We start from the raw sequence: 22,411 nt of genomic DNA, 5'->3' as shown, positions 1-22,411 counted from the left end.
GACTTAGGTCTAATACTATTCCATCTACTGTTTTTGGAATAAGCCGATTTCTTTTAGCGACTTCATTCATCAGGGACAAGGTGGGCCTGAGGCTTTAATAAGCTCAGACTTATATCTATAGACAAATCCAATGAAGATTAAATGCCTAATAGGCCATCCCCTAAGCAAGTTAGTAGACCCTGAGAAACTACTTTGCCTAAGATGTAATATAGTCCTCTAAGTGAAGGAAAATATAGGCTTTTAGGTATTTTAGGATTTTTCTTATCCTTTTAGATTTACTTATTTATTGCTTATATAAATGGTTAAATAGTCCTCCCATAGTTAGTTAACAAGTATTTGGTAGTATGGGAGGCCAATTTTAGGAATTTTAATAATCTTTACTTAATGTAATAATGTAAATGATTGTTATGTATTGTTTTTAGGAGTTTCATCGGTCATTATTTATGTAATCTGGTTTTAGTACCTATGTGAATAATTGTTGTTGGAATAATGTGTTTTTCGCTTGATTGTATTTTCCTTTTATGGCTTTTAGCCGAATAAAGGTGTGATGATGATGATGATGGTTATTCCTCTAATTCAAAGTTCCTAACTTAACTGTGTGGAGTACCTTGCATTTTATGTATTTACTTCAAATCTTGAACTTGTGGTTCTAAAAATAAAGAAAATATATTTTTCTATATAGAAATTAGTGGCCTGGAGTTAAGTCTTTGAGTGTGTGTTCCTCATTTATTGCCTGTGTGTGTACAACAAATGCTTAACACTACCCTCTGATAAGCCTACTGCTTGATCACACTACCAAAAAATAGAGCATTAGAATTATCTAATTTTGTCACTATCTTACCTCTAAGGGGAACCCCTGGACTCTGTGCATACTATTTCTTACTTTGAAATAGTACATACAGAGCCAACTTCGTACAGCGCCACAAATGTAGCATGTGTGACATGCAGCCAAACAACTGAAGGATAAAAAAATTATTTTTCGAGAATATAAAGTGGAAACCCACTGTCTTTTCATTCGTCGAATAAAAAATGTAGTCTATGGCATTGTTTGGTTGTGTAAAAAAAAATGTGTATTGACAAAACCAATCTAGAGATGCGTCAAAGGAAAATCCAGCATAAATCTCAAATCTGTTGAAAAGTGAGCTCTGTAGTGATTGTTAACCACTTTGAAGAGAGTGGTCATACAGAGTATTACTTCCAATGGACGGTTTTGACAGTGGTTCAATCCAATCCCACACACTTCGATACAACCGCAAAAGACTTAAATGAAATGTTTGAACTACAAATATTCTAAACATTTCAACCTAACCACAATACATGATAGGTACTTTCATTGACCCTTGAAAGGAGTCCAGTTCAGAATGATCACTTTCGTGTTATGTGGTGCATTAAAGAAATCCCCTTAAACACATCTAAAAAAATCATGGAACTGCCAGTTCACCAACACTATCATTTGTAACGAAAATATTTGCATTCCAGCCACATAGAAACAGATTTTTTGCAATCTAAATACAGTTTAAAAAGTTTTTCATCAGCCTTGGAAATTAGCCCAGTTCATAATGATCATTGTCCTGTGAGTGATGCACTATTAAACCCACTTTAACACATCTCTAAAAAAAAAAATCATGGGCCAGCCAGTTCACCAACATTCAGTCATTTTCAATGAAAATATTTGCTTTCCAGCCACACAGAAATTACGTTTTTGGCAATCTCAGTATAGGAGTCCAACGAAGCTTACACAAGTGACAAACACTCACACAAAAATTGAGATTTTAACAATGACAAGCACTGAAGAAGTAAAAGTCGGGCTATGACAACAAGCATTCCACGGTTCTAATTCAATTTTATTTGATTGGCCTGAATAGAAGTTTGGCCTCAGGTTTAAATTGAAGTAGCGAAGCAAGCTGCTTATAGGTAGACCACAACCTTCAGACTAAGGAAATGTTGACACCAGGAGTTTTGGGTCAACAATGGTTTAGACGAAGAAGCCTGCAAACAAGGAATCAAAAAGTAAGTCAGGCAAAGAGGGGGAAGTGCTTTGTGTTTTTTCAGCAGAACGCACAGCGCTAAATAACTTTGAAAGTAAATAGAAGGTCAAGTTAAGGGGACAAAATGTGCCTAGATCTGCTGAGCAAGTCAGTAATTCGACTGTTCCCCTGAGGCCACAACAAACACAGCAGTAAGATGACGCGAAGCCGCACATAGTAAAGCAGTCATGGCGGGGGGGAAAGAAATTAAAAGCAATTTAAAGCAACTAAGCAGCACGAAAGACACACACATTTAAAGGTCTGGGTTCGGTTTTCAGTATTTCTCCTACAAAATTGGACAGATAAAAGGAACCAAAGGCATAAATAAGAAGTAATGTTCTTTGAAGGAGGGGTAAAAACATGATCACCATAATCTAAAAAATCTTCATTTCTCACCACCACCAATCTAATTTTGGCTGGAAAAAAGATTAAAGGAACCCAAATCAAATAGTAGGAGTTTAATCCAGTCTCCATCCTGAAGAGAACCCTGAACCACGGGGTTGAAACGCAACAACCTTAATGCACTAGGGTGTTGTGGATTCAGCAACTACACCACGACAACCTGTAAGGTCAATTAGGTGCCTTGTTTAATAATTAGTTTCACAAACTCTTTAGAAGCTATAAACTAGGGAGTCAAAAAAAGTGGAGAAATAGGTGGACTCCTTTTGCAAAATAGCCAAGACTGGTTCAAGTCATAAAATACTGTTACTGATGTTACAAATATATTCAACTGTGAAAGCACATGGGTGTTTAGGTGAATTGTAGGTTTGATCTTAAGCTTGTACAAACTTACCACGATTGAATCTTTGTTGGGGGAACAGCACGCAAATGGTTTTAGATGCTTGTTTTGTGTAAATACAAATAACCTATGTTTTACTCATAGAGTTACTTGCTGAATTTAATTGTTGAATTTATCTACCTAATGTGGGTCAAATCACCCATGCAATTTTGGTTTTCTTAATCCGATGTATGTGATGCAAGAAAAAAGCACTAGAATTGCTTTTGATTAAGTACTGTTAGCATTTAAGTCCAAAAATAAATGGTCAAGATAGTTAAGTTGTTTGATCAATGTTAAACTAGCTCTAGGAACTACATCAGATAAGGTAAAAAAATTGTTTGTGTAAACTGAATGTGGTTTAATCTGGCAGATATAAATAGGCCCAACCCTTCGCTAAAAAAAAAAAAAAAAACGTTTCTAAACATGCCATTTTCACAATAGTAATCCAAAGTCCAAACTTACCATTAAAGAGGATTTTAAGTTATAATTCAAAGGAGTGGAAGCAGCATTTTTCTATCTGGTCCCAAACTGAAGTTATCACTTATTAAGTGTAATACTGTAAGCCAGTGTTAGTCTGTGAGAGACATAGCCTTCCTACAGTGAAAAACAACTTTGGGCGTTTTTCCACTGCTAGGACATGCAAAACGTAAATGCATATGTCTTATAAGTATTAAAAAGCAATGTTCTGAGGCCTGGCAAAAGGTTTATTTTGCCAGGTCGAAATGACAACTTGCAACTGCACTACAGGCTGCAGTGGCAGGTCTGAGATACGTTTTACAGTTCTACTTTAGTGGGTGGCACAATGAGTGTTGCTGCCCACTTGTTCCATTTAATTTACAGGCCCTGGGTACAAGCAATCCTGTTTAGTAGGGACCTATACGTAAATTAAACTTACCAATTAGGAAACACCAATTTCACCATGTCTGAAAGGGACAGCACAAGCACATTTCCCTTGGTTAATAGGGGTATAGTGCACAGAGCCCTAATGCCAACAGAAATGCGGTTAGGAAAAATGGGCTAGTGAAGCCAAAAATCTGGGGGAAGACAACACAAAAGATGGTCATATCTCACTCCTCTCAAAGGGAGAAAAATGCATAAGACTTTGTGAGGGGGAAAAAGGGAGATATGATACATAGGAGTGTCTACTGACCTATTTTGGCCAGGTAGCACACTCCCCACGCGCACAGCACCACCAAGCCGTGCCCGTGTCTCCCCCTCCCTGCATCTAGGGATCGAGACCCTTCGGGACCCGATCCGCTAGAGTGTCTCTCTGCCCCTTCAGCCTTCACTCTTTTTCTTCAGTCATCCTTGACTCTCTTTTTCCTCTCTAGCCTTTGACACAGTTTGCCTCTTTTTCTGCCTTCTCTGCCTTCTTCCGATCTTTTTACTCTTTTGCCTTTACTCTTTTCCTTTTTCCCATTTCCTTGCTTGTGCCGTTTTATCCGCTCCTTTTTTTCCCGCTCCCCCGCCCCATGCACCCCCATTCGCCCACTCCTCCGCCTCCCAGCTGCTCCTCCCTCCCCCCTCCCTTCTTAATGGCGGTCGCTGTGCGACCGCGCCGCTGGCGTGCCGGAGGCGCGCCAGAGGCAAGCCCGTCTGTGCCCGTCCGAGCCTGGACCGCGCCCAGTGCCAGAAACCCTGGTCCCAGCAACAACTTCCCCATCAGCATCTGCTACAACGACTACACCCTCCACGCTCTCAACACCAACCGAGACACCACCTGTTTCCAGGCCTCTCCAAAGAGCACGCACGGACCCTCTTCCTGCCACAACTGCAGCTTCACCTGCACCAGAGCTCACAAAACCTCCAAGGACTGAGACCAACCACCTCCGTTGCATACTCCTCAACACCCGCTCAGCACGCAAGCACGCCATCGAGCTCTGGGACCTGCTCGACTCCACCTCCCCGGACATGGCCTTTCTAACCGAAACCTGGTGGAACAACACCTCAGCACCCGACATCGCCATAGCCATCCCAGACAGATACAAAGTCTCCCGCCGAGACCGCACCAACATAACCGGAGGAGGCATAGCCATCGTCCACAAAGCCACCCTCGAAGTCAAGACCACCCTGGACGACTCCTTCAGCGCCGCCGAACTCCTTCACTTCCAAGTCCGCACTGACCCCAACACCACGCTCAGAGGAACACTCATATATATAGACCCCCAGGACACCGTTCAGCAACGCCATCGCCGACCTGGCCAGCACCCACGCACTCGCCTCCACGGAGACCTGAACTTTCACCTCGAAAACAACAATGACACCAACTCCACCACCCTGACCGAAAACCTCGCCAACCTCGGCTTCACACAGCTCGTCAACACACCCACCCACACAGCCGGTCACATTCTTGACCCCATCTTCTCCACAAGCAGCCACGTCACCTTCAACCATACCGCCGAACTCTATTGGACCGACCACCACTGCATCCACTTCACCTTCAAAAAACAGACAGAGCACCACCTCACCAAACAACCACCCCGCCGACGATGGGACAAAATCACCGAAGATCAACTGACCAACGCCCTAGCCCAGAAACCGCCCACCAACCCCACCGACCCTGACATCGCCGCACACAACCTCAAGCTATGGATCAACAACTGCGCTGCCCGCCTTGCTCCACTCAGAAAACCCTCCAACAACCACGTCAACAAAAAAGCCAACTGGTTCACCGACGACCTCCAAGCCTCCAAACGCCACTGCCGGAAACTAAAGCAAATATGGCTACTCAAACGCACTCCAAACAACCACACGGCACTCAAGGATGCTACACGCAAACACCAACAACTCATCAGGCTAGCAAAAAGATCCTCCTTCAAAACCTTCCTAGAAAACAACGCCCACGACTGCAAAGAACTTTTCAGCATTGTAAAAGAACTCTCCAGCCCAAGCGCCACCGTCAACGACATCGCCCCCTCCCAAGAACTATGCGATGCCCAATGAACCGCCTTCCACCGAAAAATCACTGACATCCACGACAGCTTTAACTCCCCTCTCACCTCGGACACTCCTATTCCGCGCCCTCCACAAACTCCACCCGCTCCAGCCGACTGACCTCCTGGACCAACATCAGCGATGACAAAACCCGCAAGACCATGAACTCCATCCACTCCGGATCACCATCAGACCCCTGCCCACACCACATTTTTAACAAATCAGACACAGCCATCGCACTTCACCTACGGAAAGTCATCAACATCTCCTTCGAAACTGCAAGATACCCGGAAAGCTGGAAACACACCGAAATCAACGCTCTTCTCAAGAAACCAAAGGCGGACCCCAAGGACCTAAAAAACGTCCGGCCCATCTCCCTGCTCCCGGCAAAGGTCATTTAGAAAATCGTCAACACTCAGCTCACTCGGTACCTCGAAGACAACAACATCCTCGACCCCTCCCAGTCCGGCTTCAGACGCAACCACAGCACCGAAACCGCCCTCCTCGCCACCACAGACGACATCAGAAGCCACCTCGACAATGGAGAAACATCAGCCCTCATCCTCCCAGATCTATCAGCCGCCTTTGACATGGTTTGTCACCACACTCTGAAAACCCGCCTCCGCGCAGCAGGAATCCAGGACCAGGCCCTCGAATGGACTGGATCCTTCCTCGCCGGCAGAACCCAAAGAGTCCGCCTCCCCCGTTCCAATCCAAAGCCTTCAACATCATCTGCGGCGTACCTCAGGGATCATCCCTCAGCCCGACGCTGTTCAACATCTACAAGGCCCCCCTCGCACAAGTGGCCCGTCAGCACAACCTCAACATCATCTCCTTCGCCGACGACACCCAACTCATCCTTTCCCTCACCAAGGACCCACACACCGCCAAAACCAACCTCCACGAGGGACTAAAAGCCATTGCCGACTGGATGAGAGTCAGCCGGCTAAAACTGAACTCGGACAAAACAGAGGTCCTCATCCTTGGGCCCACCCCCTCCGCCTGGGACAACTCATGGTGGCCGACCACGCTGGGTCCCCCACCGACACCTACCGACAGCGCACGAAACCTCGGCTTCACCCTCGACTCATCATTCTCCATGTCAAAGCAGCTCAGCGCCATCTCCTCCTCCTGCTACAACACCCTCTGCATGCTTCGCAGAATCTACAAATGGATCCCAACGGAAACAAGAAAAACAGTAACCCAGGCCCTCGTCAGCAGTAGACTCGACTACAGCAACGCCCTCTACGCCGGTATCCCATCCAAACTCCTACAACGCATCCAAAACGCCTCCGCCCGACTCATCTTCAACATCCCTCGCCACAGCCACATCACCCCCCACCTAAGAGACTTTCACTGGCTCCCCGTCAACAAGAGGATCACCTTCAAGCTCCTCACCCACGCACACAAGGCACTCCACAACACCGGACAAACATACCTGAACAACAGACTCAGCTTCTACACCCCCACCCGGCAACTCCGCTCCGCCAACCTCGCCCTCACCTCCATCCCCTGCATCCGGCGCAAATCTTCTGGCGGCAGATCGTTCTCGTACCTCACCGCCAAGACCTGGAACACCCTCCCATCTGACCTAAGACAGATCCAGGACCTTCTTTCCTTCAGAAGACTCTTCAAGACCTGGCTCTTCGAGCAGTAGCAGCAACCTCCCCCCCAGCGCCTTGAAACCCTCACGGGTACGTAGCACGCTTTACAAATATTTTGATTGATTGATTCATACATATCTGGAAGCAATGCCTTAAGGATCAGATATGTTCCTTAATGTGTTTCATGTTGTCAACGGGAAACATAAAATACTGTTAGACCCAGTGAAACTTTTACTTAAAGCCCCATATGAATTTAAATGTAAAATTACCAAAACTGAGAATTGAGACACCACCATCAGTTCAACTACACAGCATGAGGCTTACATATATGAAGCACAACAGCAACTGAACCTGTAACGCACTCAATTCTTGGGTCCAACAGAATATTTACAGCAATAATGTTTCAATTTCTGGAACATGCAACTTAAAAAAGAAAATAAAGATCCTTAACTTCCAATTCCTACTTAAGTTATAACTCATGTGTTAACACTGACTGCACAGTGCCACAAGTAGATGGATAATAGTAAGGACAACGAAGGCCAAAACGTAAAATGAACAACCAAAAAGAGATGCCTAAGGAGAGGTGTAGGGATGGGGTTAGAAGTGGGTGGGTGTTGAGTCGGCCTGGATTCATGGCAAACTAAGAGGTTGGTAATTTATCTATTTTATGATCAAATATGCATTCTGCCATAAAACCGCTAAGGGTCTCTTTATGAGATTCTCAATGTGTGCCTTTTAGCTGTGCCAACAAGAGTTGTCGATACAGGAGGTATAGGTAACTCTAGTGGGTGGAAATAAGCAATCACCAAGTGAATTAGTAGTTCTAGTTCGTTTAGAAATTCTTAATATTTCCCAGTATTTCACTAGGAGCTGGCACCTGTTTCTGGTAGGTGGAATCTCCGGGAGCACAACCACAGCTCTGCAGCATTACCGGGGATCTTGGGATCCAGGTTTCACAGATACATTCTGTTACGGGCCAGATTGGGATTACTGGAGAAGTCATACTGAAGCCCTAAACAAGGAAAAGCATTTCAGTTACTTACGAAGTGACGGTCTCTACGATCTGAAGTCTTTTTAAAGTAGCCAATGTGTTTCTCTGTAAGTCGGATGACAGTGCTTCATAACACTGACTGGCACCTATTATCCAAACGAAACAAAATCATTTCAGTTATTCAACAGCGTACAATAAAGGTTTTATGAAAACGACAAATTGTTTTTTCACAAAAATACTTTTCCTCCTGCTCCTAAACTGATCCCAATGAACCGTAGACATTCCAATATATCAATGTTATGGCTAAATTACTGTAGTGGAGGGGCATAGTCTCTATCTCAATAACTTGAACTACCAACCGGTATAACGTTGCACATTCAATGCAGCATCTTTGCAGCAGAGCTAATGCAAGATTTATGAGTGGCTGCAAGAAACACTGTATACTTGAATCATGTTGGGTACGAATGGTACGGGATTGGCTATTTATGAAGGTACTATGTACGTAACTTTACGGTCATTCCTACACCCCTAGAACTCTTCAGAGTTGAATACTCTGGGTATGTATTTTTTAATTGTATATATTTTTCAACGGACATCTGCTTCTGAGTGCTTTACAAAAAGCAATACAAATGATGTATCACACAAACTTATAACAAATCCTAACAGACAAAAAAGAAACTACCTGGAACAAGCCAGTAAATTAAAAAGTGCAAAGATAACATTTGTGCTTTATGATGCTTATGAAAAAAGGTTGTGTGGCGCTGCTCTGTACTCCCCGAATGTGTACCGTTTAGGAATTACCTCATATGGAAACAAAATTAGTTTTTAAATGCTACTCATTTAGATACATCAAAGGTTAATCCTATAGCACTGGATGAAGAATAAAGTGCCAGTTTTCGAACTGATGAAGTCATCTGCAGTAGAAGTGGATAAAAAATAATGAATAGTGTAGGACGATATCACAATATATATGTAAAATGATTTCCAGGTTAAGTGAGTAAATGTCAGATGTTTGGGGACACTGATATAAAGGGAATGAGGATGAAGTGGGAGCCTGATAAACTGCTGAGGAGACAAGCTTATGTGTGATGGTCACTGGGTAGTACCGAGTAGGTTATCCATGCTAGATCGAGAATAAAATGCGTAGATCGATATGTATATTCACAGAATACAAAAAGCAAGTGATTGTGAAGAAAGTGACAACAAAATGTTATTGTTTGATACAGGTACTAACAGCACACTGCCCTAAATTAGTCCCAACATATGTAACCTGGTGTAGCTGTAAGATTTTGTAGCATAATCTCTCTACAGGTTGGCTGAAAGACCGGCTATACATTCTAAAGGAAGCTTAAAAATCTTGTAATGCCACATGGCATATCATTTTTCATTATTTCTGTAGGATCTTTCTTCGGTTCACTATTCCACCGTGTCTGTTCCAAGTAGATTCTCAATCTTATCCAGTGACAGAGAATATACTTGGAAAAGGCAGGGTCGGAAAATCAAGTTACAATAAATGTTTCAAGCACAGGCTGTTGAGAAATTCTACAGGCTTAAACAAATACACTACTGCTGAATTAGGTAACACATACAGGATCAGACAGCAGGCAGGTTAGAAGATTCTGACACGATCAGGCCTAACACCACATAAAATAACTGCCATAACAATAAGTGTCCCTTGTTATCAAGCAGAAAGAACAGCAGCCTCTCAAACTCAGTATGAATTATTCATCAAGTAACTACTTTAAACATATTTCAGAATAGAAACAGCTTGTCTGTGAAGTACACATTTTTTAGCCTGCATACGTAAGTTAATTTTCCTCAGACTGAAGCTAGTCAGGTTTATGAATATGACATTATTTCCGCACACAAATAAGAGATTTTAATCTTAGCATGCATGTTTCAACATCAGCATCTCATTTTCACCAAGCACACGTGTACTACTGGCAGTCTGCCATTCATGCATATTTACATCAACAAACACCAGGGCTGCTGATCAAATGACTGGATTTTTCACCGCCACTCTGCCTGGGACAGTAATAATTATGTCAAGAATAGCCAATAAGACAATGATATGCACCATTATGACACAGTCACAGTTCTGTCAATTACTACCAGAGGGCCCACATTATTTTTAAGGAAAGGTCACTAGAATTCCTTCAATAGGCAGAATGTTGGTCTTCACACTATGCCACTTGATGTCCCTCTATAAGTTTGCCAAAATAAATGCTCGCATTATTCCATCCACTGTTCTAAACTACTCAGCCGATTTAAAAAAATAACTTTTGTCAGGAAACGAAGTTGGAAATAAGACTAATACAAATGTGAGATGTGGGAAAATATGTACAAAGTTATGTGTAATAACCACGATTTAGGTGGTGGCTACATCTTGGGAATATTACCATCAAGAGCCAGTTAAACAGAGTTGGAGGCAAAGAGGAGGACTGCTGTCGATTGGGCATCAAGTTAAGCAACGGCAAGCTATGCAGTAATAAACAGTGCAGGGAACAGCTGAGGCGTCTGAAGTTATCTATAGCTTTCATGGGTCGGATTCTTCACAGGCTCATTGTATCCTGTTACAACTGATCACTGCTGGATATTTTTATGAAAAACCAATCAAAACACTTGATTCTCCAAGGGCATCCCCTCTGATGCAGTGGCAGCCAGCTCGTAGTTACAACGGTAGGGTGGGGGTTGGGAGGGGGGGGGGTGCTGAAGATCTCTCCTCGTGTCACGTCCTCTCACACCTCCGACATGAGTCGTCACGGGAACTGCACAAGCCAATCCTGACGCTGGTTTCATGCTGGTAACAAGCATGAAACCAGCGTCAGGACTGGTGGGACCGGGCTCTCTCAGCGCTCACCAGCGCTGGAGGCCTGTGCCTTCTCTAATCCAGCTGTCTTAAGACAGCTGGGTGAAAGATGTTTAAAGTGTGCATGTGTGGCTGGCCATCGCAAAACGACCGGGCAAAGGGACATTCACACTTTAAACGTGCACAGCTCCCTGATGGCACTCAGCAGCAATTGCCACGCCCCCTCCTGACACTCCGTTCTGGATGGAGCGTTGAAAAATAAAATGGTAATAAACAAAGTTTATTCCCATTTAATTTTTCTGTTATGGGGGCATTTTGTTGGCAGGGCGACACTCCACGGCCCACGTGGAGGGGACGCCCCTGTTTTAATGTTAGAATATATGAAATGCAGAAAGTACAAAAAAGGAGCTATAAGAGAATACGGTAAAAAGTAATAAAATAACCAGGGTTAGGAAAGAGTAATACAAACATAGTGAGTGCTCAAATATACACTTATACGCATACAGCCTGCAAAAAGCAGTTTGCGGAGAAAGTTAACAGTGAGAAATAAATGTTCAGGTGTGTTTTTCGAACAGATCAGTCTTGGAAAAGACTTTAAGGATTAACCTTCAATTGACAAAATACAAAGAATGACTGAAGTAACCCTCTATTCAAGAGAATACATTTGAAGTGCTGTGTTATTTTCACAAAATAAACCTTGGTCCATAAAAGGTGCTGCATTCCTTAAAAAAAAGACCACAGTGAGAATAGGTTATGACCCTTGATGCAAATGATCCACAAACCCCTGAGAGAAAATTATGCAGAACATTTGTTAATGTATAAAGAATATAGTTCAATCTTTATGTTGATTATATATTTATATATTCATTCATTAGTAATTTACATTGTACTCATGAATATAATAAGCAAGTGTAATAATCAATTTTGCTTGTACAATGGAAGTGTAATCGGTTCCACTAAACGGGATCCAACAAGAATCGTAATGGTAACAGTCTAGTAGTGGATGTTAACCCTGAAACTTACACAATTTAATAATGACACTGAGTAATCAAATAGATACGCTGGTAGGATGGTGATAAAAAATCCCATATTTTACCATTTTGAATTAAGTAATGGTCAAAACAGCTGTCTAGCAAACGTTCACTCTAGAAACAAACTTAATACAATCCATGATATCTTGTTCTTTGATGTATTAGTGAAATTTCTGGCCCAGTTGGTTTTCCTTAAAATGAGCTTTTTCCGTTTGATTGAGGAATTCCTGAAGGAGGACGGAGATGCCCCACAGATACTAACAGGTAAGATGATATTACGGATAGGGGAAAAAACAAAAAAAGAAAAAACAAACTTTTCCATGGACCTGCTTTTTATTTCAAGACTATCCTATGCTCTCTTTGTTCTTGAAGGAGTAACCAACAGGCTGGGAAATAAATAAACTTTGTGCACACTTCCAATGCTAAATGATTGTTAAGAGGAATAATTTCAGAATGTATGAACATTTAGATGAATTGGTGACTAATGCTTCTGTTTAGACTCATCACAAATATTCAAGTATATAAGTTAATAAAGAACAGTCCTGCTAAGTTTCATTCAACAGGGGGTAAACTAACACAAATGCAGTACTATCAGCACATCCGCCACAATTTAAAAAATTGCCATTCAGTTCAGAGCATCAGCAGTTAATCAAAATACTGCTCCCATACAAATTACTTGCCAGTTACACTGAACATGGAGAATGGTTCAGTTTGTGTCCACTCAGTGTTCAGCTTCCACTGCAGCACTGTGACTATATCAAGGATAGTGCAAAATATATCGAGGGTTATTATGAGGGTTACCGGTTGTGGCTCCTAACTTGTAACACGAAACAGCCAGGTGAGCAGCATACATGCGTGGGAAGCTTGTGCGGGGTAGAGTGAGCCACACTGCTTATACGTAAGGGGCCATCATCCCCTACAGCTGGACATGGTCAAAGGGTTAAATAATCAGACGAGAACCGCTTGTGGTTCTTCACTCAGAGTATATGTCCTTCTGCTGTTGTACTGCTCACGCTAGGGCACGACACAATAAAACGGTGACGAGGATGGCCCAGAGCAACAAGTGACCAAAATCATTGGAGGACCAGCCACTCTCCCAACTCACCAGCGCAGAAAACCATCATGCAAGCCGTAAATCCCTCCCTTCTGTAGTGCCAAGCTTGGTAATATGTGGCACAACTGCTCTGAGCAACACCAGTGAGAAGTCCTGAAGACACACAGGCTTTTTCCAAAAACTGGGAAACAGAGCACGCTCACTCAGCCATCAGATGCCACCGGGCTTACTAGAAGAAGAAGAAAAAAAAGCACTGGAAAGCGAAGACAGGGAAAAAGAATTAAAAAAACAATCAGCCACACATAGGCAACACTGAAGAGAAAAAAAAGAAACAGAGCAATGGCTAAACTGTGAGTACAGGTATGGGACCATCTCACAAAAGGTAGCACACCAGCACTAGAGAGAATGGGCAATCAGTCAAAAGCACAAGCACCCACTGTGTGACAACACATGCCAGGAAGGGCCACAATGCATGGATCAGTAGGAGTGCTGGTACCATTCAGTAAGGTGGTAGACCCACCATGGAAGACATGAGTGGGCCACCTAAATAATTACTTCCAAATCACAAGGGAAGTAGATGGGTCAGTACAGTGCTCACTCTTGCTCCACTGTGCAAGGGAAAAGGTGTACGAACTATCACTGAATTTTCATAACACCAGGGAAGAGCACCGTTATGATATGGCAATTACAGCCCTCAATGCACATTTCGACCAGCAGCTCAATCCAGACTATAAGTGGTTCAAATTGAGACAGCACAACAAAAGGAAGGTGAGGACCTGTAAAGAACACGACTAGCACAAAAAAGTTAGGCCCAAGTTATTCAGGGGTGCAAGTTGTCGATATTGGAACAGCTAAACCTACATAAGCCAGCAATAAAGGTTGAAGATTCCATTATTCTTGTGAGGTCCCATGAGCTTTCCAACAGTAAGGTGAAGGAGATAAAAGTAGCTCTCACCAAAAACGTCAAGCTACCTAAACCTACAGGCCACCTTAAAAATAAAAATAAAAAGAAGCAATTAATACCATTAGGAGCAGAAACCCACCCAAACAGCAGGCTGATGTACTAAGAAACACATCTCTCACATGGGGCTACTGTGGAGCAGAAGCACATGCACTCGACAGATGTCCAGCTCAAGGAACGTTCAGTTCAAAATATGGCAGACAGTACCACTTTGCCCAAGTTTGTAGAGGTGCAGGGAACAACACTGCGCAATTTGACTGTTAAGAGTGCTCAACAACTGTAATCGGCATGTAACAAGAGACTCAACATGATCTCATCTTGACTCATAAAGTGCATAGTTACCCTAGGGCTTCCCAGCGCTGTGAGTCAGAAACATGCACCTAATGATCTGCAGTTAGGCCATAGTCAATTAGGGTAATCCTAGGTTTTAAAACATTCCTGAATTTGCCATCTTCTGACTCAGTTCTCAGACTGATTGGCAATGTATTTCACAATTTGGGGGGAGAGATAGGAAAAATATCTTCTACCCCATTTGGCCTTCTGAATGCATAGAACTGTTAGAAAACCAATGTTGGAGGATCTTAAGTTCCTACTCAGAATGTAGACAGTCAGTAGGGCTCTAATCATATGAGGGCCCGCCCTTCCACTTTCTTACCCTACGAGTCATACATAGTACTCTGAATTTAATTCTATGTTCCACAGGAAGCCAATGTAAGAAGGTTAAGGCTTTCTTAACTGTGCACCTTTTAGAGATCTTAAGGATGGTTCTGGCAACAGCGTTCTGCAGCACTTGTAACCTTTTTTGGACTGCTTTGGTGGAGCGGAGATACAGAGAATTACTGCAGTCCAGGTCAGAAGAGATCAATGCCTGGACTACCACTCTTCTGCAAGAGATAGGCAGTAGATCCAGACTTTTCCTCAGGGTCCTCAACCTTGCAAAGCAGCAGCCAGAAAGTTTTTTTACTTGGATTTCCATTGACGGAAAGCTATACAACCATATTCTCAGGCTTTTTATAGGGGAAGACGGAACAGGTAGTGTCCCAAGACTGTTTGGCCAACCCAACAGCGTCACTGGAGGTAGGTTATTTCCTAGTACCAACAGTTTAGTTTTGTCCCCATTTAATTTGAGTGAGCAGCTTACCCTCCAGTGGGCCACTTTCTCCAGGCACAGGCCTAACTGGGGCTGAGAACCCTCATTTGGGGTGTGAAAGACAACAAGCTGCGTATCGTCCGCATAGGAGACAATGGACACTCCGAATTCCTTGACAACAGAGGCCAGTGGTCTGACACAGATATTAAAAAGAGTAGGGCTGAGTGCAGAACCCTACACTTCAAAGGGACAACGTAAGAGTAACAGCGGGAATCTTTCTGTTAGAAATGTCAGAAGCCAATCTAGAGTGGTACTTCCTATGCCAATTTCCCTCAACCTGTGTGCCAATGTCTGGTGGTCACCCATGTCAACTCAGATTGAGGAGAATGATGGCAGTTGCTCCTCCCTTATCTAGATTTGCTAAACCTCCTCAGTATCTATCAATAGTGCCGACTTCATGCTATGCTTAGGACAGAATCCATTTTGGCAGTCATCCAGAAATAAATTATCCTCTAGATACCTAGAGAGATGCTGGTTGATATGTTTCCCTAAAGGTTTCCCCAAACATCTGCAACAGAGTTATAGGTCTAGAGTTCCCTGGACAGGCAGGGTCAAGATTTGTTATTTTTTTATTTATTTATTTAAGTAGAGGTTTGACCACCGCATGTTTCTACTCATTTGGACCATACCTGTGGAGTCTGAGATGTTTAAAAGTTCCCTGATTATAGGCAACATTTCTTGGCTCACTTGTAAGAGAATATCAGGAGAGGTAGGATATAATGGGAGGCCAGATTTCACCTTCCCAAACAACTCTGGAGATGCTTCTCCTGTGGTAAAGGGAAAGCTCTGCAGACAGACTGTCCCTCCCATCAATAGGTAAATATTGGGACTGTTGTAGAGGGCTACCCTGCTCTTTTGTAATTCATTATAGATATCTGCCACCTTATTATGGAAATATTGTTAAGAAGAAAACGTTACGACATTCATGTGAATTACAAGCTTTTATTCGCAATGTTAAAACGAACCCGATAACAGGACATCTGAAGCTCGTCTTTCTCTTAACCGTCTTTCTCCTCAACCTCCCTTCGAACTCCCGTTGCCTAGCGATGCTCGAGCCCAGTGTAAACACGCACTGTGCGCGAGCATCGCAACACATCTTCCCCCTAACAAACAGAAAATACAACAATAAGGAAAAAAATTAAAAAAACAATTCCAAAAAGAAAAACAATTTTACCCTCACAGAATAATAAATTCACATTCGTAGCATTACGCAAAACAAACATAATCCTGAAATTTGCTTGGTGTCCTGACTAAACGACCACACCTGCTTGTTTTCCTTGCAGGCACACCAAAATGATTGTTAACAGTAGGTACATTAGGCTGTACATTTGAGTTATAATCAGGATCATAGGAAGGCGTATACTTCCAATCATCTAACCAGTCAAATTTGCCTACCTCGCGTTCTGGGCTGATAACTTTTCCTTCCTACCCAACCAACCCAGAATGAACATTCCTACACATGGACAATGATGACATGTGCCAAACCTTACCATCACTTAATAATGCAGAATTACAAAAAATTCTATCTACTTTAAGGGGATCTGAAAATCGATTATTACCTTTTTTTATGAAACCTGGTTTCTTAACTCTCACCACATCACCAACTTTTATGACTTGGTCTTTACATTTGTGTTTTGCGTCATAGTACATTTTACTTTGCACTTGGGAACTTTTAATGTTGTGTTTAACCTGTTTAAGTGTCCAATTAGCCTTTTTATCCCCAGAACTCCAACCCACATTATCTTTCCCTGTGGGAATTCTCCCTCTTATCAACACAAATGGAGAATACCCCGTAGAAACACAAGGTGTCGTCCTGTATGACCATAAATTCCGCATTAATTCACATCTCCAATCCAAATTGTTGTAATTTGCCATTTGGATGACGCCCTTGATCACCCGATTGAATCTCTCCACAGCACCGTTCCCTGCCGGATGATATAAAGCCGTAGTAATATGTACAATACCTTTCCCCTGTACAAAATCTTTGAAAATGCGAGACATAAATTGAGGTCCATTGTCACTTACTATACACTTAGGTAAACCCTCTTTCAGAAACACCTTGTCCAGGAAGTGTACAACTGAATCCACATCAGCCCTATTAACAATCTCAACCTCTGGCCATTTTGAAAAATGATCAACCAAAACTAATAAATATTTTTGTTTATCATCGTACATTATTGCCCCTGCAATATCTATGCCTATCCTTTCCCAAGGTCCATCTGGACACGGAATAGGATGGAGAGGTGGTCTTAATGTTACCGGAGTCTTGTCAGACGAATTACATGCACAGCAATCTCTAACTTTCCTTTCAATGTCTGAGTCCAAACCTGGCCACCAATAAGTACACTTAATTTTGTATTTGGTTTTACCAATGCCAAGATGACCTTCGTGACATATATCAATAATCCTATTTCTTATAGATGTGGGGGGAATAACCCTGCCATTCCTAAAAATTAGACCACCTTCCAGAGAAAGTTCATGTCTCAGTTCCCAAAACACACGCATACTATGATCTAACAAATGTTTATTAGGCCATCCATTCTTGATATATCTGCTAACTACACCAAAGATGTCATCTTGAGCTTGAGCTTGAGCTTGAGCTTGAGCTTGTTCCCAGTCCTCTTTGGTAATACCTGGACAATCAGCTAACACATTGGCTACTGTAAAATTTTCAATATCAGTCTCCTCATCACTCACAACAGGTAAAGGCATTCTGCTTAAAAAATCTGCCAACACATTTTTGACTCCCGGAACATATTGTACACTGTAATTGAAATCTAAAAGTCTAACAGACAAACGAGCTATACGTGGTGATGCAGAAATTAACCCTTTAGTTGTCAACACTTTAGTGAGCGGTTTGTGGTCACATCTTAACAACACATGAAAACCCCAAATGAACGGTCTGAAATGTTCCAAACCCCAAACACATGCAAGTGTCTCACGCTCAATCACAGAATACCTTTCCTCAGTCGGTGTAATCGAACGCGAGGCAAAAGCTATGGTCCATTCAACTCCCTTTTCATCGATTTGGGATAACGTTGCACCTATGCCTTTAGAACTGGCATCCGTTGTGACAACATTTTGCAACATGGGGTCAAAACCATGAAGTGGTGGGGCATTAGCCACATCATTCTTTATTACCTCACATGCTTCATCACATGCCTCACTCCAAACAAACTTAACATTAGTTTTAAGAAGTTGACGCAGAATATATGTTTTTTCTGAGAAATTGTGTACGAATTTGGCATAAAATTCGGCCAATACTAAGAAAGCTCGCAAATCATCTTTAGATTGAGGTCTTGGGGCATTTTTGACAGCATTAACTAATTCCAATTTGGGTTTAATACCAGCATCTGAAATTTCATGACCTAAATAATTAATTTTGTTAAATGCAAATCTACATTTATCAATTTCTGCTGTCAAACCGTGTGTGCTCAGTCTATGCAAAACATTATCTAGATTACGATCATGTTCATTTCTGTCCTTCCCCATTATCAAAATGTCGTCCTGAAAAATCAGTACATCCTTTATGTCCGATAATACCTTGTGCATTAACCTCTGAAACATAGCTGCTGCAGAAGCCAACCCAAAAGGTACTCTTTTAAATCTGTAACAACCAAAAGGTGTCACAAAAGTGGTTAAACTGCTACTCTCTGCATGTAAAGGCACCTGATGGTAAGCAGCTTTAAGATGAATACTAGAAAACCATCTAATACCTTTAGTGCGAGTTAACATTTCGTTTATTTTTGGCAAAGGAAATTGATCAATTAAAATACTCTCGTTAAGATCTCTGAGATCCACACAAAGTCTAAATTTGCATTTTTTTTTTTAACTACAACTAAAGGTGCGACCCATTCTGCGGATTCCACGGGTTCAATAATGCCGTCTGACTGAAGTTTTTTAAGTTCTTCTTCTACTTGGTCCCTCACAGAAACAGGTATGTTTCTGACTTTGTGAATACAAGGTGTGGCATTATCTTTCATTTGTATTTTATGTTGGAAACCCTTTAGTTTTCCAATTTGGCCAGAAAAAACATTGGGGAATTTTTTTGCAATAATTCCTGAGAAATCTTCCGTATGTTGTACAATAGACACCGGTGTACTACTACTGGGGTTCAAAATAATACCCAGCTTTCCTTGGTCCTTCCAACCCAGTACGGACGGCCCCGAAACCGCTACATATACCTTGCAGTACGCTTGTTTGCGTTTAAATTCAATTAGCAAATTTCTGTAACCCACAATTCTAACAGGTTCACCCGTGAATGTTTTTGGAGAAATATCTGTTTTTTCAAAACAATTACCTAAGAATGGTTCAAAATATTGTTGCCAAATCTCCTCATTAAGAATAGTGTAGGGAGAACCAGAATCCGCAACAACCGAAATATCAATGCCAGCAATCGTGACATGGCATAAGGGTCTACTAATGTTGTTTTTGACATTCTGTACCTTATCATCAACATTCAGAATGCATAAATTAGAATCAGACTCCTCCGATGACCCACTTTCACATTCTCTCACACACTTAACACTCGCGTCACCCCCACCAAATTTTCTTCTGCGACACACTTTAGCAAAATGTCCCAAAACACCACAGTTTGAGCACTTCTGATTCCGAGCCGGACATTTCCTATCATTTGCCAGATGAAATTTGCTGCCACATCTGAAACAATATCTTTTGTCTTTCAGGAATAAATTCTCTTTCTCCCCTTGATACGAATGGACTCTCTTAGACGATAATTCATTGTTTTTCTTGACTATGGCAATAGTAGCATTGTCTTCTAACTTCGAAAATTATTTTTCCTTGCTGCGCAGAACAGCCTTTGCGCATCTTCCAGTGAGTTCAGCGCTTTTGACCATGTCAATAACTTCTCGTAACGGTGCTTCCCCTCTAGACCAAAGTTTCTCTTGGATATGTGGATTGGCAGTGTGCATTATAATTTGGTCTCTAATGAGTTCGTCATGAAGATTACCAAACTTGCACTACAATGCCAAATTCTTGAGTGCAGCAACGTAATCATCAACAGATTCCTCAAATTGTTGCTTCCTATGATAAAATTTAAATCGGTCAACAGCTACGCACACGGCAGGTCTAAAATACTCCGTAAGATCTTCAAGAGCATGACTAAAAACATCTCCTTGGTCAGGTGCTGTAATCTTTTTGTTAATACTGTTGTAACTTTTCAGACCCTTTGCACCTAAACAGTGTAAAAGAATTTTCTTCTTCTTTTCTGGAGTAAGATCTTCTTCATCTTCAAAAGTAGAAATGTAATTTACAAAATATTCTCGCCACTCCTCCCATCTTAAAGTAGCTTCTCCATCTTTTGGCAAGAATGGCTCAGGAGCGCTAAGATTCCATGCATTTCCAGAAGCCATAACCAAAAAGTATGATGAAACAAACTTTACAACAAATATTTTCTTGGAACGGAGAAAATATTAATACATCCAGCCAAGTTCGCTAAGCAACTGCAAATCCTGTTTGAAAAATGATGAAATAATCAAAAAAATCAAACATGCGCAGGCCTTGCGCACCAGAACAAGAGACTTGTTTGCTTGACAATGTCAGACAATTCCAAAATGCAAAATGCGGCGCGTATACGTTTTCAGTCAGGTTTGCTTGGCACAAAACAACTGATAAACAAGGTATTAATCCTACCGCTGCAGCAATCCCCAAGTCTTGTTGAAAACAGCCGGAAAATATCGAGTCATACAACTTCCTTGAAATCCTGCCTCCAGCTGTGAAGAAATGTGCTTGATGGACGTGTGGGTTCTTCGTCGGGGTCGCTCATACGCTCGTCGCCAATTTTGTTAAGAAGAAAACGTTACGACATTCATGTGAATTACAAGCTTTTATTCGCAACGTTAAAACGACCCCGATAACAGGACATCTGAAGCTCGTCTTTCTCTTAACCGTCTTTCTCCTCAACCTCCCTTCGAACTCCTGTTGCCTAGCGATGCTCGAGCCCAGTGTAAACACGCACTGTGCGCGAGCATCGCAACACATCTGTTGCTAACTCACTGCAGTGACTTTCTGTGGGATTGGGGAGTGAATTCCTCTTTTGGGAGCAGGGAGAGATTTTACAATATGAAATAGCACCTAAGGACTATTAGCTGTCTTGCCCAATAAATCTTCATAATAAGAGGCTTGCACCCTTTTTATGTCTTGGTGATAATGCTGGATGGCTGCCTGATAGGCAAGTTTTGTAGTCTGATCGTATTTGCGTCTTTACTGTCTTTCCAGATTTTTACACCCCTTTTTCAGGGAGATTAAAGATTCATTAAACAAAGGAGCCGATTTTTCTTTACAGCCCTTCTTCAGAGAACCAACAGGGATCAGATCTTCCAGGGAATTACTGATCCACCCATTCACTGAAACATTAGCATCCCGGGGATCCTTTCCTAACATCGGTCTAGTGTTGGCAAGTGTAAATAGCCAGGTATTTTTCCTAAGTTTAGATCATCTCTGGCCTTGGCTCATAGGAGGTTTAGCACCTACTGGAGGAGAAAACCCTTCCAGATAGAATGAGATAAGGGCATGGTCGGTCCAGGCTTTACATGAGGGCTTTTAATTTTAAGGCTAGGCTCACTACTAAAAACTGGATCTAAAAGGTGACCTTTCACATGAGTGGCCCATTCAACCTTTTGTCTAAGAAGAACACAGCCCAGGTACTGAAGAAAGTTTGTGATCACAAGATTATTGGTTTCCTCCAAGTGCTAGTGGAAGTCTCCTAGCAAGGTAAAATTAGCTCTTTCTGTTATGTGGCCGGCTACTAACTCTGGTAGGGCTTCCACAAACCCTGTGTATGGCCCAGGGGGTCTACAGATAAAAATTCCCAAAAAAGAGAACGTGGGGAAGAGGTTGTTGATGAAGCCCATGCTTTCGCACTGTGGTTAAATAAGGGGCCTATACAAACAGTTATGGACCTAAATGCCTATAAATGTGAAGATCCAAAGAGGGATATTTACTTGTCCCTTTTGCATGACAAGGCAATGGCGGAAGGGGACCCCAGCCTGTGTGCTAAGTCGAGGTCATGAATACAACAGTGAAAGCATTGATCAGCATCTGTCAATGTGAT

At 42.3% G+C, this 22,411-nt stretch overlaps 1 protein-coding gene across 4 annotated transcripts in view; it reads right to left on the bottom strand.

The window, feature by feature from the left end:
• The window catches only part of GNPAT (glyceronephosphate O-acyltransferase), a 443,941-nt gene that overhangs the window by 95,157 nt on the left and 326,373 nt on the right, over window positions 1–22,411 (bottom strand). For all 4 annotated transcript variants that reach the window (XM_069235014.1, XM_069235013.1, XM_069235016.1 and 1 more), the window contains exon 14: window positions 8,387–8,480. In XM_069235014.1, coding sequence (XP_069091115.1) covers window positions 8,387–8,480 — 94 coding nt within the window. The remainder of the gene's footprint in view (window positions 1–8,386; window positions 8,481–22,411) is intronic.

This window comes from Pleurodeles waltl, chromosome 5, assembly GCF_031143425.1.
Source record: "Pleurodeles waltl isolate 20211129_DDA chromosome 5, aPleWal1.hap1.20221129, whole genome shotgun sequence".
Classification (NCBI taxonomy): domain Eukaryota; kingdom Metazoa; phylum Chordata; class Amphibia; order Caudata; family Salamandridae; genus Pleurodeles; species Pleurodeles waltl.
The sequence above is the reverse complement of the archived record's forward strand: the minus strand, read 5'-3'. Positions and strand labels throughout refer to the sequence as shown.